This window comes from Oncorhynchus kisutch, unplaced genomic scaffold (assembly GCF_002021735.2).
Source record: "Oncorhynchus kisutch isolate 150728-3 unplaced genomic scaffold, Okis_V2 Okis03b-Okis08b_hom, whole genome shotgun sequence".
In the NCBI taxonomy this organism is placed as follows: domain Eukaryota; kingdom Metazoa; phylum Chordata; class Actinopteri; order Salmoniformes; family Salmonidae; genus Oncorhynchus; species Oncorhynchus kisutch.
The window spans coordinates 12,520,900-12,537,508 of record NW_022261980.1 but is presented as its reverse complement, the minus strand read 5'-3'; the positions used below and the strand labels follow the sequence as shown (position 1 = coordinate 12,537,508).

Sequence of the window (16,609 nt, the reverse complement as noted above, 5' to 3'; positions counted from 1 at the left end):
GAGAGAGAACTAGAGACGAAACAGTAGAGGAGGTGAAGAGTGGACAGAGAGAGAGAGAAGGAGAGAGAACTAGAGACGACACAGTAGAGGAGGTGAAGAGTGGACAGAGAGAGAGAGAAGGAGAGAGAGAACTAGAGACGACACAGTAGTAGAGGAGGTGAAGAGTGGACAGAGAGAGAGAGAGAAGGAAGAGAGAACTAGAGACGAACACAGTAGAGGAGGTGAAGAGTGGACAGAGAGAGAGAGAGAGGAGAGAGAACTAGAGACGACACAGTAGAGGAGGTGAAGAGTGGACAGAGAGAGAGAGAAGGAGAGAGAACTAGAGACGACACAGTTAGAGGAGGTGAAGAGTGGACAGAGAGAGAGAGAAGAGAAGGAGGAGGAGAGAACTAGAGACGACACAGTAGAGGAGTTGAAGAGTGGACAGAGAGAGAGAGAAGAGGAGAGAACTAGAGACGACACAGTAGAGGAGGTGAAGAGTGGACAGAGAGAGAGAGAAGGAGAGACAGAACTAGAGACGACCACAGTAGAGGAGGTGAAGAGTGGACAGAGAGAGAGAGAAGGAGAGAGAGAACTAGAGACGACACAGTAGGAGGAGGAGGTGAAGAGTGGACAGAGAGAGAGAGAAGGAGAGAGACAGAAGAGGACGAACAGTAGAGGAGGTGAAGAGTGGACAGAGAGAGAGAGAAGGAGAGAGAACTAGAGACGACACAGTAGAGGAGGGTGAAGAGTGGACAGAGAGAGAGAGAGGAGAGAAGACAGAACTAGAGACGGACACAGTAGAGGAGGTGAAGAGTGGACAGAGAGAGAGAGAAGGAGGAGGACAGAACTAGAGACGACACAGTAGAGGAGGTGAAGAGTGGACAGAGAGAGAGAGGAGAGAGAACTAGAGACGACACAGTAGAGGAGGTGAAGAGTGGACAGAGAGAGAGAGAAGAAGGAGAGAGAGAACTAGAGACGACACAGTAGAGGAGGTGAAGAGTGGACAGAGAGAGAGAGAGAAGGAGAGAGAACTAGAGACGACACAGTAGAGGAGGTGAAGAGTGGACAGAGAGAGAGAGAAGGAGAGAGAACTAGAGACGACACAGTAGAGGAGGTGAAGAGTGGACAGAGAGAGAGAGAAGGAGAGAGAACTAGAGACGACACAGTAGAGGAGGTGAAGAGTGGACAGAGAGAGAGAGAAGGAGAGACAGAACTAGAGACGACACAGTAGAGGAGGTGAAGAGTGGACAGAGAGAGAGAGAAGGAGAGAGAGAACTAGAGACGACACAGTAGAGGAGGTGAAGAGTGGACAGAGAGAGAGAGAAGGAGAGAGAGAACTAGAGACGACACAGTAGAGGAGGTGAAGAGTGGACAGAGAGAGAGAGAAGGAGAGGAGAACTAGAGACGACACAGTAGAGGAGGTGAAGAGTGGACAGAGAGAGAGAGAGGAGAGAGAAACTAGAGACGACACAGTAGAGGAGGTGAAGAGTGGACAGAGAGAGAGAGAGGGAAGGAGAGAGAACTAGAGACGACACAGTAGAGGAGGTGAAGAGTGGACAGAGAGAGAGAGAAGGAGAGAGAACTAGAGATGACACAGTAGAGGAGGTGAAACAGAGTGGACAGACGAGAGAGAGACGAGAGAAGGACGAGAGAACTAGAGACGACACAGTCGAGGAAGGGTGAAGAGTGGACAGCAGAGAGAGAGAAGGAGAGAGAGAGAGAACTAGAGACGACCACAGTAGAGGAGCGTGAAGAGTGGACAGAGAGAGAGAGAGGAGGAGGATCACTTAGAGACGACACAGTAGAGGAGGTGAAGAGTGGACAGAGGAGAGAGAGAAGGAGAGGACAGAACTAGAGACGACACAGTAGAGGAGGTGAGAGTGGACAGAGAGAGAGAGAAGGAGAGAGAAACTAGAGACGACACAGTAGAGGAGGTGAAGAGTGGACCGAGAGAGAGAGAAGGCTGAGCGAGAACTAGAGACGACACAGTAGAGGAGGTGAAGAGTGGACAGAGAGAGAGAGAAGGAGAGAGAACTAGAGAGACACAGTAGAGGAGGTTGAAGAGTGGACAGAGAGAGAGAGAAGGAGAGACGAACTAGAGACGACACAGTAGAGGAGGTGAAGAGTGGACAGAGAGAGAGAGAAGGAGAGAGAACTAGAGACGACACAGTAGAGGAGGTGAAGAGTGGACAGAGAGAGAGAGAAGGAGAGACAGAACTAGAGACGACACAGTAGAGGAGGTGAAGAGTGGACAGAGAGAGAGAGAAGGGAGAGAGAATAGAGACGACACAGTAGAGGAGGTGAAGAGTGGGAGAGAGAGAGAGAAGGAGAGACAGAACTAGAGACGACACAGTAGAGGAGGTGAAGAGTGGACAGAGAGAGAGAGAAGGAGAGAGAACTAGAGACGACACAGTAGAGGAGGTGTGAAGAGTGGACAGAGAGAGAGAGAGAGGAGAGAGAACTAGAGACGACACAGTAGAGGAGGTGAAGAGTGGACAGAGAGAGAGAGAAGGAGAGAGAACTAGAGATGACACAGTAGAGGAGGTGAGGTGAAGAGTGAAGAGTGGACAGAGAGAGAGAGAGAAGGAGAGACAGAACTAGAGACGACACAGTAGAGGAGGGGTGAAGAGTGGACAGAGAGAGAGAGAAGGAGAGAGAACTAGAGACGACACAGTAGAGGAGGTGAAGAGTGGACAGAGAGAGAGAGAAGGAGAGAGAACTAGAGACGACACAGTAGAGGAGGTGAAGAGTGGACAGAGAGAGAGAGAAGGAGAGAGAAACTAGAGACGACACAGTAGAGGAGGTGTAAGAGTGGACAGAGAGAGAGAGGAAGGAGAGAGAACTAGAGACGACCACAGTAGAGGGAGGTGAAGAGTGGACAGAGAGTAGAGAGAAGGAGAGAGAACTAGAGACGACACAGTAGAGGAGGTGAAGAGCTGGACCAGAGAGAGAGAGAAGGGAAGAGACAGAAAACTAGAGACGACACAGTAGAGGAGGTGAAGAGTGGACAGAGAGAGAGAGAAGGAGAGAGAACTAGAGACGACCACAGTAGAGGAGGTGAGAGTGGACAGAGAGAGAGAGAAGGAGAGACAGAACTAGAGACGACCCCAGTAGAGGAGGTGAAGAGTGGGAAGAGAGAGAGAGGAGGAGAGACAGAACTGAGACGACACAGGTTTAGAGGAGGTTGAAGAGTGGGACAGAGAGATGAGAGAAGGAGAGAGAACTAGAGATGACCACCAGTAGAGGAGGTTGAAGGATGGACAGAGGAGAGAGAGGAGAGAGGAACCTAGAGGACGACAGGCGTAGAGGAGGTGAAGCAGTGGACACGAGAGAGAGAGGAAGGAGAGAGAACTAGAGATGAACACAGTTAGAGGAGGTGCAAGAGTGGACAGAGATGAGAGAGAAAGGGAGACATAACTAGAGGACGACACAGTAGAGGAGGTGAAGCGTGGACAGAGAGAGAGAAGGAGAGAGAGAACTAGAGACGACACAGTAGAGGAGGTGAAGAGTGGACAGAGAGAGAGAGAAGGAAGAGAGAGAACTAGAGACGACACAGTAGTAGGAGGTGAAGAGTGGACAGAGAGAGAGAGAAGGAGAGAGAGAACTAGAGACGACACAGTAGAGGAGGTGAAGGAGTGGACAGAGAGAGAGAGAAGGAGGAGAGAACTAGAGACGACACAGTAGAGGAGGTGAAGAGTGGACAGAGAGAGAGAGAAGGAGAGAGAACTAGAGACGACACAGTAGAGGAGGTGAAGAGTGGACAGAGAGAGAGAGAAGGAGAGAGAACTAGAGACGACACAGTAGAGGAGGTGAAGAGTGGACAGAGAGAGAGAGAAGGAGAGACAGAACTAGAGACGACACAGTAGAGGAGGTGAAGAGTGGACAGAGAGAGAGAGAAGGAGAGACAGAACTAGAGACGACACAGTAGAGGAGGTGAAGAGTGGACAGAGAGAGAGAGAAGGAGAGACAGAACTAGAGACGACACAGTAGAGGAGGTGAAGAGTGGACAGAGAGAGAGAGAGAAGGAGAGAGAACTAGAGACGACACAGTAGAGGAGGTGAAGAGTGGACAGAGAGAGAGAGAAGGAGAGAGAACTAGAGATGACACAGTAGAGGAGGTGAAGAGTGGACAGAGAGAGAGAGAAGGAGAGAGAACTAGAGACGACACAGTAGAGGAGGTGAAGAGTGGACAGAGAGAGAGAGAAGGAGAGAGAACTAGAGACGACACAGTAGAGGAGGTGAAGAGTGGACAGAGAGAGAGAGAAGGAGAGAGAACTAGAGACGACACAGTAGAGGAGGTGAAGAGTGGACAGAGAGAGAGAGAAGGAGAGAGAACTAGAGACGACACAGTAGAGGAGGTGAAGAGTGGACAGAGAGAGAGAGAAGGAGAGAGAACTAGAGACGACACAGTAGAGGAGGTGAAGAGTGGACAGAGAGAGAGAGAAGGAGAGACAGAACTAGAGACGACACAGTAGAGGAGGTGAAGAGTGGACAGAGAGAGAGAGAAGGAGAGACAGAACTAGAGACGACACAGTAGAGGAGGTGAAGAGTGGACAGAGAGAGAGAGAAGGAGAGAGAACTAGAGACGACACAGTAGAGGAGGTGAAGAGTGGACAGAGAGAGAGAGAAGGAGAGAGAACTAGAGACGACACAGTAGAGGAGGTGAAGAGTGGACAGAGAGAGAGAGAAGGAGAGAGAACTAGAGACGACACAGTAGAGGAGGTGAAGAGTGGACAGAGAGAGAGAGAGGAGAGAGAACTAGAGACGACACAGTAGAGGAGGTGAAGAGTGGACAGAGAGAGAGAGAAGGAGAGAGAACTAGAGACGACACAGTAGAGGAGGTGAAGAGTGGACAGAGAGAGAGAGAAGGAGAGAGAACTAGAGACGACACAGTAGAGGAGGTGAAGAGTGGACAGAGAGAGAGAGAAGGAGAGACAGAACTAGAGACGACACAGTAGAGGAGGTGAAGAGTGGACAGAGAGAGAGAGAAGGAGAGACAGAACTAGAGACGACACAGTAGAGGAGGTGAAGAGTGGACAGAGAGAGAGAGAAGGAGAGAGAGAACTAGAGACGACACAGTAGAGGAGGTGAAGAGTGGACAGAGAGAGAGAGAAGGAGAGAGAACTAGAGACGACACAGTAGAGGAGGTGAAGAGTGGACAGAGAGAGAGAGAAGGAGAGAGAACTAGAGACGACACAGTAGAGGAGGTGAAGAGTGGACAGAGAGAGAGAGAAGGAGAGAGAGAACTAGAGACGACACAGTAGAGGAGGTGAAGAGTGGACAGAGAGAGAGAGAAGGAGAGAGAACTAGAGACGACACAGTAGAGGAGGTGAAGCGTGGACAGAGAGAGAGAGAAGGAGAGAGAGAACTAGAGACGACACAGTAGAGGAGGTGAAGAGTGGACAGAGAGAGAGAGAAGGAGAGACAGAACTAGAGACGACACAGTAGAGGAGGTGAAGAGTGGACAGAGAGAGAGAGAAGGAGAGACAGAACTAGAGACGACACAGTAGAGGAGGTGAAGAGTGGACAGAGAGAGAGAGAGAAGGAGAGACAGAACTAGAGACGACACAGTAGAGGAGGTGAAGAGTGGACAGAGAGAGAGAGAGAAGGAGAGAGAACTAGAGATGACACAGTAGAGGAGGTGAAGAGTGGACAGAGAGAGAGAGAAGGAGAGAGAACTAGAGATGACACAGTAGAGGAGGTGAAGAGTGGACAGAGAGAGAGAGAAGGAGAGAGAACTAGAGATGACACAGTAGAGGAGGTGAAGAGTGGACAGAGAGAGAGAGAAGGAGAGACAGAACTAGAGACGACACAGTAGAGGAGGTGAAGAGTGGACAGAGAGAGAGAGAAGGAGAGAGAACTAGAGACGACACAGTAGAGGAGGTGAAGAGTGGACAGAGAGAGAGAGAAGGAGAGAGAACTAGAGACGACACAGTAGAGGAGGTGAAGAGTGGACAGAGAGAGAGAAGGAGAGAGAACTAGAGACGACACAGTAGAGGAGGTGAAGAGTGGACAGAGAGAGAGAGAAGGAGAGAGAACTAGAGACGACACAGTAGAGGAGGTGAAGAGTGGACAGAGAGAGAGAGAAGGAGAGACAGAACTAGAGACGACACAGTAGAGGAGGTGAAGAGTGGACAGAGAGAGAGAGAAGGAGAGAAGAACTAGAGACGACACAGTAGAGGAGGTGAAGAGTGGACAGAGAGAGAGAGAAGGAGAGAGAACTAGAGACGACACAGTAGAGGAGGTGAAGAGTGGACAGAGAGAGAGAGAAGGAAGGAGGAGAGAACTAGAGACGACACAGTAGAGGAGGTGAAGAGTGGACAGAGAGAGAGAGAAGGAGAGAGAACTAGAGACGACACAGTAGAGGAGGTGTGAAGAGTGGACAGAGAGAGAGAGAAGGAGAGAGAACTAGAGACGACACAGTAGAGGAGGTGAAGAGTGGACAGAGAGAGAGAGAAGGAGAGACAGAACTAGAGACGACACAGTAGAGGAGGTGAAGAGTGGACAGAGAGAGAGAGAAGGAGAGAGAGAACTAGAGACGACACAGTAGAGGAGGTGAAGAGTGGACAGAGAGAGAGAGAAGGAGAGAGAGAACTAGAGACGACACAGTAGAGGAGGTGAAGAGTGGACAGAGAGAGAGAGAAGGAGAGAGAACTAGAGACGACACAGTAGAGGAGGTGAAGAGTGGACAGAGAGAGAGAGAAGAGAGAGAGGAGAAACTAGAGACGACACAGTAGAGGAGGTGAAGAGTGGACAGAGAGAGAGAGAAGGAGAGAGAACTAGAGACGACACAGTAGAGGAGGTGAAGAGTGGACAGAGAGAGAGAGAAGGAGAGAGAACTAGAGACGACACAGTTAGAGGAGGTGAAGAGTGGACAGAGAGAGAGAGAAGGAGAGAGAACTAGAGACGACACAGTAGAGGAGGTGAAGAGTGGACAGAGAGAGAGAGAAGGAGAGAGAACTAGAGACGACACAGTAGAGGAGGTGAAGAGTGGACAGAGAGAGAGAGAAGGAGAGAGAACTAGAGACGACACAGTAGAGGAGGTGAAGAGTGGACAGAGAGAGAGAGAAGGAGAGACAGAACTAGAGACGACACAGTAGAGGAGGTGAAGAGTGGACAGAGAGAGAGAGAAGGAGAGAGAACTAGAGACGACACAGTAGAGGAGGTGAAGAGTGGACAGAGAGAGAGAGAAGGAGAGAGAGAACTAGAGACGACACAGTAGAGGAGGTGAAGAGTGGACAGAGAGAGAGAGAAGGAGAGAGAACTAGAGACGACACAGTAGAGGAGGTGAAGAGTGGACAGAGAGAGAGAGAGAAGGAGAGAGAACTAGAGACGACACAGTAGAGGAGGTGAAGAGTGGACAGAGAGAGAGAGAAGGAGAGAGAACTAGAGACGACACAGTAGAGGAGGTGAAGAGTGGACAGAGAGAGAGAGAAGGAGAGAGAACTAGAGACGACACAGTAGAGGAGGTGAAGAGTGGACAGAGAGAGAGAGAAGGAGAGAGAACTAGAGACGACACAGTAGAGGAGGTGAAGAGTGGACAGAGAGAGAGAGAAGGAGAGAGAACTAGAGACGACACAGTAGAGGAGGTGAAGAGTGGACAGAGAGAGAGAGAAGGAGAGACAGAACTAGAGACGACACAGTAGAGGAGGTGAAGAGTGGACAGAGAGAGAGAGAAGGAGAGAGAACTAGAGACGACACAGTAGAGGAGGTGAAGAGTGGACAGAGAGAGAGAGGAGGAGAGAGAACTAGAGACGACACAGTAGAGGAGGTGAAGAGTGGACAGAGAGAGAGAGAAGGAGACAGAACTAGAGACGACACTGTAGAGGAGGTGAAGAGTGGACAGAGAGAGAGAGAAGGAGACAGAACTAGAGACGACACAGTAGAGGAGGTGAAGAGTGGACAGAGAGAGAGAGAGGAGAGAGAACTAGAGACGACACAGTAGAGGAGGTGAAGAGTGGACAGAGAGAGAGAGAAGGAGAGAGAACTAGAGACGACACAGTAGAGGAGGTGAAGAGTGGACAGAGAGAGAGAGAAGGAGAGACAGAACTAGAGACGACACAGTAGAGGAGGTGAAGAGTGGACAGAGAGAGAGAGAAGGAGAGACAGAACTAGAGACGACACAGTAGAGGAGGTGAAGAGTGGACAGAGAGAGAGAGAAGGAGAGAGAGAACTAGAGACGACACAGTAGAGGAGGTGAAGAGTGGACAGAGAGAGAGAGAAGGAGAGAGAACTAGAGACGACACAGTAGAGGAGGTGAAGAGTGGACAGAGAGAGAGAGAAGGAGAGAGAACTAGAGACGACACAGTAGAGGAGGTGAAGAGTGGACAGAGAGAGAGAGAAGGAGAGAGAACTAGAGACGACACAGTAGAGGAGGTGAAGAGTGGACAGAGAGAGAGAGAAGGAGAGAGAACTAGAGACGACACAGTAGAGGAGGTGAAGCGTGGACAGAGAGAGAGAGAAGGAGAGAGAACTAGAGACGACACAGTAGAGGAGGTGAAGAGTGGACAGAGAGAGAGAGAAGGAGAGACAGAACTAGAGACGACACAGTAGAGGAGGTGAAGAGTGGACAGAGAGAGAGAGAAGGAGAGACAGAACTAGAGACGACACAGTAGAGGAGGTGAAGAGTGGACAGAGAGAGAGAGAGAAGGAGAGACAGAACTAGAGACGGACACAGTAGAGGAGGTGAAGAGTGGACAGAGAGAGAGAGAAGGAGAGAGAACTAGAGATGACACAGTAGAGGAGGTGAAGAGTGGACAGAGAGAGAGAGGAAGGAGAGAGAACTAGAGATGACACAGTAGGAGGAGGTGAAGAGTGGACAGAGAGAGAGTAGAAGGAGAGAGACTAGAGATGACACAGTAGAGGAGGTGAAGAGTGGACAGAGAGAGAGAGAAGGAGAGACAGAACTAGAGACGGACACAGTAGAGGAGGTGAAGAGTGGACAGAGAGAGAGAGAAGGAGAGGAGAACTAGAGACGACACAGTAGAGGAGGTGAAGAGTGGACAGAGAGAGAAGAGAAGGATGAGAGAACTAGAGACGACACAGTAGAGGCGGTGAAGAGTGGACAGAGAGAGAGAAGGAGAGAGAACTAGATATGACACAGTAGAGGAGTGAAGAGTGGACAGAGAGAGGAGAGAGAGAAGGAGAGAGAAACTAGAGACGACACAGTAGAGGAGGTGAAGAGTGGACAGAGAGAGAGAAGGAGAGACAGAACTAGAGACGACACAGTAGAGGAGGTGAAGAGTGGACAGAGAGAGAGAGAAGGAGAGAGAACTAGAGACGACACAGTAGAGGAGGTGAAGAGTGGACAGAGAGAGAGAGAAGGAGAGAGAACTAGAGACGACACAGTAGAGGAGGTGAAGAGTGGACAGAGAGAGAGAGAAGGAGAGAGAACTAGAGACGACACAGTAGAGGAGGTGAAGGATGGACAGAGAGAGAGAGGAGAGAGAACTAGAGACGACACAGTAGAGGAGGTGAAGAGTGGACAGAGAGAGAGAGAAGGAGAGAGAACTAGAGATGACACAGTAGAGGAGGTGAAGAGTGGACAGAGAGAGAGAGAAGGAGAGAGAACTAGAGACGACACAGTAGAGGAGGTGAAGAGTGGACAGAGAGAGAGAGAAGGAGAGAGAACTAGAGACAACACAGTAGAGGAGGTGAAGAGTGGACAGAGAGAGAGAGAAGAAGAGACAGAACTAGAGACGACACAGTAGAGGAGGTGAAGAGTGGACAGAGAGAGAGAGAAGGAGAGACAGAACTAGAGACGACACAGTAGAGGAGGTGAAGAGTGGACAGAGAGAGAGAGAAGGAGAGACAGAACTAGAGACGACACAGTAGAGGAGGTGAAGAGTGGACAGAGAGAGAGAGAAGGAGAGAGAACTAGAGACGACACAGTAGAGGAGGTGAAGAGTGGACAGAGAGAGAGAGAAGGAGACAGAACTAGAGACGACACTGTAGAGGAGGTGAAGAGTGGACAGAGAGAGAGAGAAGGAGACAGAACTAGAGACGACACAGTAGAGGAGGTGAAGAGTGGACAGAGAGAGAGAGGAGAGAGAACTAGAGACGACACAGTAGAGGAGGTGAAGAGTGGACAGAGAGAGAAAAAGAAGGAGAGAGAACTAGATATAGAGACAGAACTAGAGACAGAACTAGATATAGACAGAACTAGATATAGAGACAGAACTAGATATAGACAGAACTAGATATAGAGACAGAACTAGATATAGACAGAACTAGACATAGAGACAGAACTAGACAGAGACAGAACTAGACATGGAGACAGAACTAGACATGGAGACAGAACTAGACAGAGACAGAACTAGAGACATAGAGACAGAACTAGACATAGAGACAGAACTAGACATAGAGACAGAACTAGAGACATAGAGACAGAACTAGACATAGAGACAGAACTAGAGACATAGAGACAGAACTAGACATAGAGACAGAACTAGACATAGAGACAGAACTAGAGACAGAGACAGAACTAGAGACATAACTAGACATAGAGACAGAACTAGACATAGAGACAGAACTAGACATAGAGACAGAACTAGACATAGAGACAGAACTAGACATAGAGACAGAACTAGACATAGAGACAGAACTAGAGACAGAACTAGACATAGAGACAGAACTAGAGACAGAACTAGACATAGAGACAGAACTAGAGACATACATAACTAGACATAGAGACAGAACTAGAGACAGACAGAACTTGACATAGAGACAGAACTAGAGACAGAACTAGACATAGAAACAGAACTAGACATAGAGACAGAACTAGAGACAGAACTAGACAGAGACAGAACTAGAGACAGACATAACTAGACATAGAGACAGAACTAGACAGAGACAGAACTAGAGACAGAACTAGACATAGAGACAGAACTAGACATAGAGACAGAACTAGACATAGAGCGAGCCAAAGAGAAAGATAGCCGGAGAGAGAGGGTCAGATAATGAGGGCCAGAGAGAGAGAGGTAGAGAGAGAAACAGAGATTGAGGTAGAGAGACACTGAGAAAGGGACAGCGTATCAGGGAGAGGTATAGTGAAAGAGAGAGAGGGCCAGAGAGAGAGGGCCAGAGAGAGAGGGCCAGAGAGAGAGAGGTAGAGAGAGAAACAGAGATTGAGGTAGAGAGACACTGAGAAAGGGAAAGCGTATCAGGGAGAGGTATAGTGAAAGAGAGAGAGTTCATAGATTTACCTGAGTGGCGGGGGGAGTGGAGGTCAGAACCCCCCCAGTGTGAGTGACCCGACCGGGTGTCCGACCCCACACCGCCCCAATCCCCGCGGCTGACTGCATGCACGGGCACACACAGCACAGGCACAGGCAGAGGGAGGGACGGACGGAGTGGGCAGTTAGGTAAGGAGACAGCAGAGCAACCATAGTGAAGGAGGAGAAACACGGAGACAACAAGCCATGAAAGAAGAGAGGAAGAAAGGAAGGATGGAAGGAAGGAAGGAGCAGGCAGAGAAAGGAAGAGGGAGAGAGCAGGGAGGAGGTAGAGGGAGGCCGTGTGGAACCAATGAGAGAGGAGGGAGGCGGTGGAGGGAGGCCGTGTGGAACCAATGAGAGAGGAGAAAAAAAGGACTTGTCAGACTGAGAAAAGGCGTAGTAAGATGGCGTAGTCGGCAGCCATTTTGGGGTGTACCTGTGCTACGCCTATCGTCAGTGGGGTCTACTTTGATGGAGTCAGGGACGTAGGGGCCCTGCTCGGCCGTGTTCGTGTCGGCAGAGCTATCCAGGCTGCCGTGACTCACAGCGTCCAGGTCGCTGCCATCTGCTCCAAAGACAACAAGGTATTAAGAGAAACTTGGACACCATTTTGGCTCCTCAAAAACAAGGTGTTAAAACCTGTTGTGACTAGGGGGCAGTATTTTCATTTTTGGAAAAAAAACGTTCCCGTAGTAAACGGGACATTTTGTCAGGACAAGATGCTAGAATATGCATATAATTGACAGCTTAGGATAGAAAACACTCTAACGTTTCCAAAACCGTAAAGATATTGTCTGTGAGTATAACAGAACTGATGTTGCAGGCGAAAGCCTGAGAAAAATCCAATCCGTAAGTGCCCCATGTTTTGAAAGCGCTGCGTTCCAATGAGTCCCTATTGAGCTGTGAATGTCCTATCAACGAGCTTACGCTTTCTACGTATTCCCCAAGGTGTCTACAGTATTGTGACGTAGTTTTACGCATTTATGCTGAAGAATAGCCGTAGGCGGCTACATTGCGCAAGTGGTCACCTGATGCCCCCAGAGAGATTCTTGCGCAAAATACAGAGGTAGCCATTACTCCAATCGGTCCTACTGAAAAACCAATTATCCCGATGGATATATTATCGAATAGATATTTGAAAAACACCTTAAGGATTGATTATAAACAACGCTTGCATCGATATTATGGAGCTAATTTTGAATATTTTTCGCCGTTTTCGTGACTGCAATTTCCGGGCGATTTCTCAGCCAAAAGTGAAGAACAAACGGAGCTATTTCACCTACAAAAATAATATTTTTGGAAAAAAGGAACATTTGCTATCTAACTGGGAGTCTCGTGAGTGAAAACATCCGAAGCTCATCAAAGGTCAACAATTTAATTTGATTGCTTTTCTGATTTCCGTGACCAAGTTACCTGCTGCTAGCTGGACAAAATTATATGCTAAGCTATCGATAAACTTACACAAATGCTTGTCTAGATTTGGCTGTAAAGCATATTTTGAAAATCTGAGATGACAGGGTGATTAACAAAAGGCTAAGCTGTGTCTCAATATATTTCATTAGTGATTTTCATGATTAGGAATATTTTCTAGAGATATTTATGTCCGTTGCGTTACGCTAATTAGTGTCAGGCGATGATTACACTCCCGCATGCGGGATGGGGAGTCAGTAGAGGATTTATTAAGGGGTGAATTACTTTTTCTGTGATGGTTCTTCAGAGAGGAATATGTAGCCTAAATCAATTTGTCTGTGAGGGATTGGAACTTTCTGTGAAAACCAAAAGGATGTGAGGGATGTGTGTGAAGTGAGTGAACTTCTCTACAGGTGTCTGTGCAGCGCAGCAAGGAGTGATCCACGGCCTGGATGTCAACACAAAATGGGGCCGTCTGGCTTTAGACCAACTTAAATATTATGGACTGCAACTGCACAGTGTGTGTGTGTGTGTGTGTGTGTGTGTCAAGACATCTTTATGTGTCAAGACATCTTTATCCCAGATCCTAGTGGGCCAACAGTGAATTGAAGAAAGTGTTTTATAGGTCACTAGAGGACTACAGTGTTTTATAGGTCACTAGGACTACAGTGTTTTATAGGTCACTAGAGGAGTAGTGTTTTATAGGTCACTAGAGGACTACAGTGTTTTATAGGTCACTAGAGGACTACAGTGTTTTATAGGTCACTAGGACTACAGTGTTTTATAGGTCACTAGGACTACAGTGTTTTATAGGTCACTAGAGGACTATAGTGTTTTATAGGTCACTAGAGGACTACAGTGTTTTATAGGTCACTAGGACTACAGTGTTTTATAGGTCACTAGAGGACTACAATGTTTTATAGGTCACTAGAGGACTACAATGTTTTATAGGTCACTAGAGGACTACAGTGTTTTATAGGTCACTAGAGGACTACAATGTTTTATAGGTCACTAGAGGACTACAGTGTTTTACAGGTCACTAGGACTACAGTGTTTTATAGGTCACTAGGACTACAGTGTTTTATAGGTCACTAGGACTACAGTGTTTTATAGGTCACTAGGACTACAGTGTTTTATAGGTCACTAGGACTACAGTGTTTTATAGGTCACTAGGACTACAGTGTTTTATAGGTCACTAGGACTACAGTGCTTTATAGGTCACTAGGACTACAGTGCTTTATAGGTCACTAGGACTACAGTGTTTTATAGGTCACTAGGACTACAGTGTTTTATAGGTCACTAGGACTACAGTGTTTTATAGGTCACTAGAGGACTACAGTGCTTTATAGGTCACTAGAGGACTACAGTGTTTTATAGGTCACTAGAGGACTACAGTGTTTTATAGGTCACTAGGACTACAGTGTTTTATAGGTCACTAGGACTACAGTGTTTTATAGGTCACTAGAGGACTACAGTGTTTTATAGGTCACTAGGACTACAGTGTTTTATAGGTCACTAGGACTACAGTGTTTTATAGGTCACTAGAGGACTACAGTGTTTTATAGGTCACTAGGACTACAGTGTTTTATAGGTCACTAGAGGACTACAGTGTTTTACTGGAGGTGCTGGTGCCAGTACAAAACAATACAAGTTCACTGCACATGGAGAGAAGATTGAGGAACTTTTGATTTGATTATTTTCTGAGTTCTAAGTTTTGCCAGACAGCACCACACAACACCACACAACACCAGACAGCACCACACAACACCACACAGCACCACATAGCACCAGACAGCACCACACAGCACCACACAACACCAGACAGCACCACACAACACCAGACAGCACCACACAACACCACACAACACCAGACAGCACCACACAGCACCAGACAGCACCACACAGCACCACACAACACCAGACAGCACCACACAACACCAGACAGCACCACAGAACACCAGACAGCACCACACAGCACCAGACAGCTCCAGACCGCATCACAGCACCAGACAGCACCACATAGAACCACGCAGAACCACATAGCACTACATAGAACCACACAGCACCAGACAGCACCACACAGCACCAGACAGAACCACACAGCACCAGATAGCTCCAGACCGCACCACACAGCACCACACCTCAAAGGGTGTGCAGGGGGAGTGTATATTTCATGTATTGTGATCTGAAGGGTTCTACTGAATCTGTTTTATCTAATGTGATGAATGATGTATTGCGGTGTGTATGTAATATGTGTTAGAAACGACAGACACCTCTCACATTGTTCTTTCAGACACATCCACTATTACACTGACGCTTAGCATCAGATCCAAAACCAACACATTTCATAAAGACATTTTTCTGTCAGACAAATCAGCAACCTCACAATAACATCACAGTGTGTTAAGTTCACAGCACTTTACAATCACAGCCTAACCCCGGCACTCTGAGAGAAGGAGGGTGGTGCATCGTCATGGTTACCTGACAGAGGGCTCTGAGTGGATGGAGGCTGCTGTTTGCGTAGCGCCTGTCTGAACTGAGCCACACCCATAACCACGTTCCTCAGCTTCATCCACATGAAGTAACCTCCTCTGGTACTGGAGGGCCAGGTAGACTCTAACACCGCCTGGAGGAGAGGAGGAGGAGGAGGAGGGAGGAGGAGGAGGAGAGGAAGAGGAGGAGAAGGGGGAGAGGAGGAGGAGGAGAGGAAGAGGAGGAGAGGAGGAGGAGGGGGAGAGGAGGAGTGAAGGGGGAGGAGAGGAGGAGGAGAGGAGGAGGAGAGGAGGAGTGAAGGGGGAGGTGAGGAGGTGGGGGAGGAGAGGAGGAAGGGGAGAGGAGAGGAGGAGGGGGAGGAGAGGAGGGAGAGGAGAGGAGGAGGGGGAGGAGGGAGAGGAGAGGAGGAGGGGGGGAAGAGGAGGGGAGGAGGGGGAGGAGAAGAGGAGGATGAGGGGGAGGGGAGGAGGTGGAGGAGGAGATGGAATAGAAGGGGAGGAAGAGGGGGATGAGAGGAGGAGTGGAGAATAGAAGGTGTAGGAGGAGTGGAGAGGAGGAGGAGTGGAGGGAGAAAGAATAATAATTATGAACTCACTGATATAGGCTACACGTCCTTACTCACACACACACTGATATAGGCTACACGTCCTTACTCACACACACACGGATATAGGCTACACGTCCTTACTCACATACACACACACTGATATAGGCTACACGTCCTTACTCACACACACACTCACTGATATAGGCTACACGTCCTAACTCACACACTCACTGATATAGGCTACACGTCCTTACTCACATACACACACACACACACACTGATATAGGCTACATGTCCTTACTCACACACACTGATATAGGCTACACGTCCTTACTCACACACACACTCACTGATATAGGCTATACGTCCTTACTCACATACACACACACTGATATAGGCTACACGTCCTTACTCACACACACACACTCACTGATATAGGCTACACGTCCTTACTCACACACACACTGATATAGGCTACACATCCTTACTCACACACACACTCACTGATATAGGCTACACATCCTATAAATGATAGTAGCCAAAGTTGCTGTCCATTCTAGTAAAACAGCTAGCAATACTCCTGGTATTACTGATGGTAGTACTGGTGGTAATACTCCTGGTAATACTGGTGGCAATACTCCCGGTAATACTGATGGTAATACCAGTGGTAATACTGGTGGTAATACTGATAGTAATACTGGTGGCAATATTCCTGGTAATACTGATGGGAATACTGGTGGCAATAATCCTGGTAATACTGGTGGTAATACTCCTGGTAATACTGGTGGCAATACTCCCGGTAATACTGGTGGAAATACTCCTGGTAATACTGGTGGTAATACTCCTGGTAATACTGGTGGTAATACTGATAGTAATACTGGTGGCAATACTCCTGGTAATACTGGTGGTAATACTGGTGGTAATACTCCTGGTAGTACTGGTGGTAATACTCCTGGTAATAC

At 48.2% G+C, this 16,609-nt stretch overlaps 1 protein-coding gene across 1 annotated transcript in view; it reads right to left on the bottom strand.

The window, feature by feature from the left end:
- The window catches only part of LOC109886212 (C-myc promoter-binding protein), a 162,968-nt gene that overhangs the window by 25,994 nt on the left and 120,365 nt on the right, over window positions 1-16,609 (bottom strand). The window contains 2 exon segments of the mRNA XM_031812600.1: window positions 11,634-11,762; window positions 15,089-15,233. Coding sequence (XP_031668460.1) covers window positions 11,634-11,762; window positions 15,089-15,233 — 274 coding nt within the window.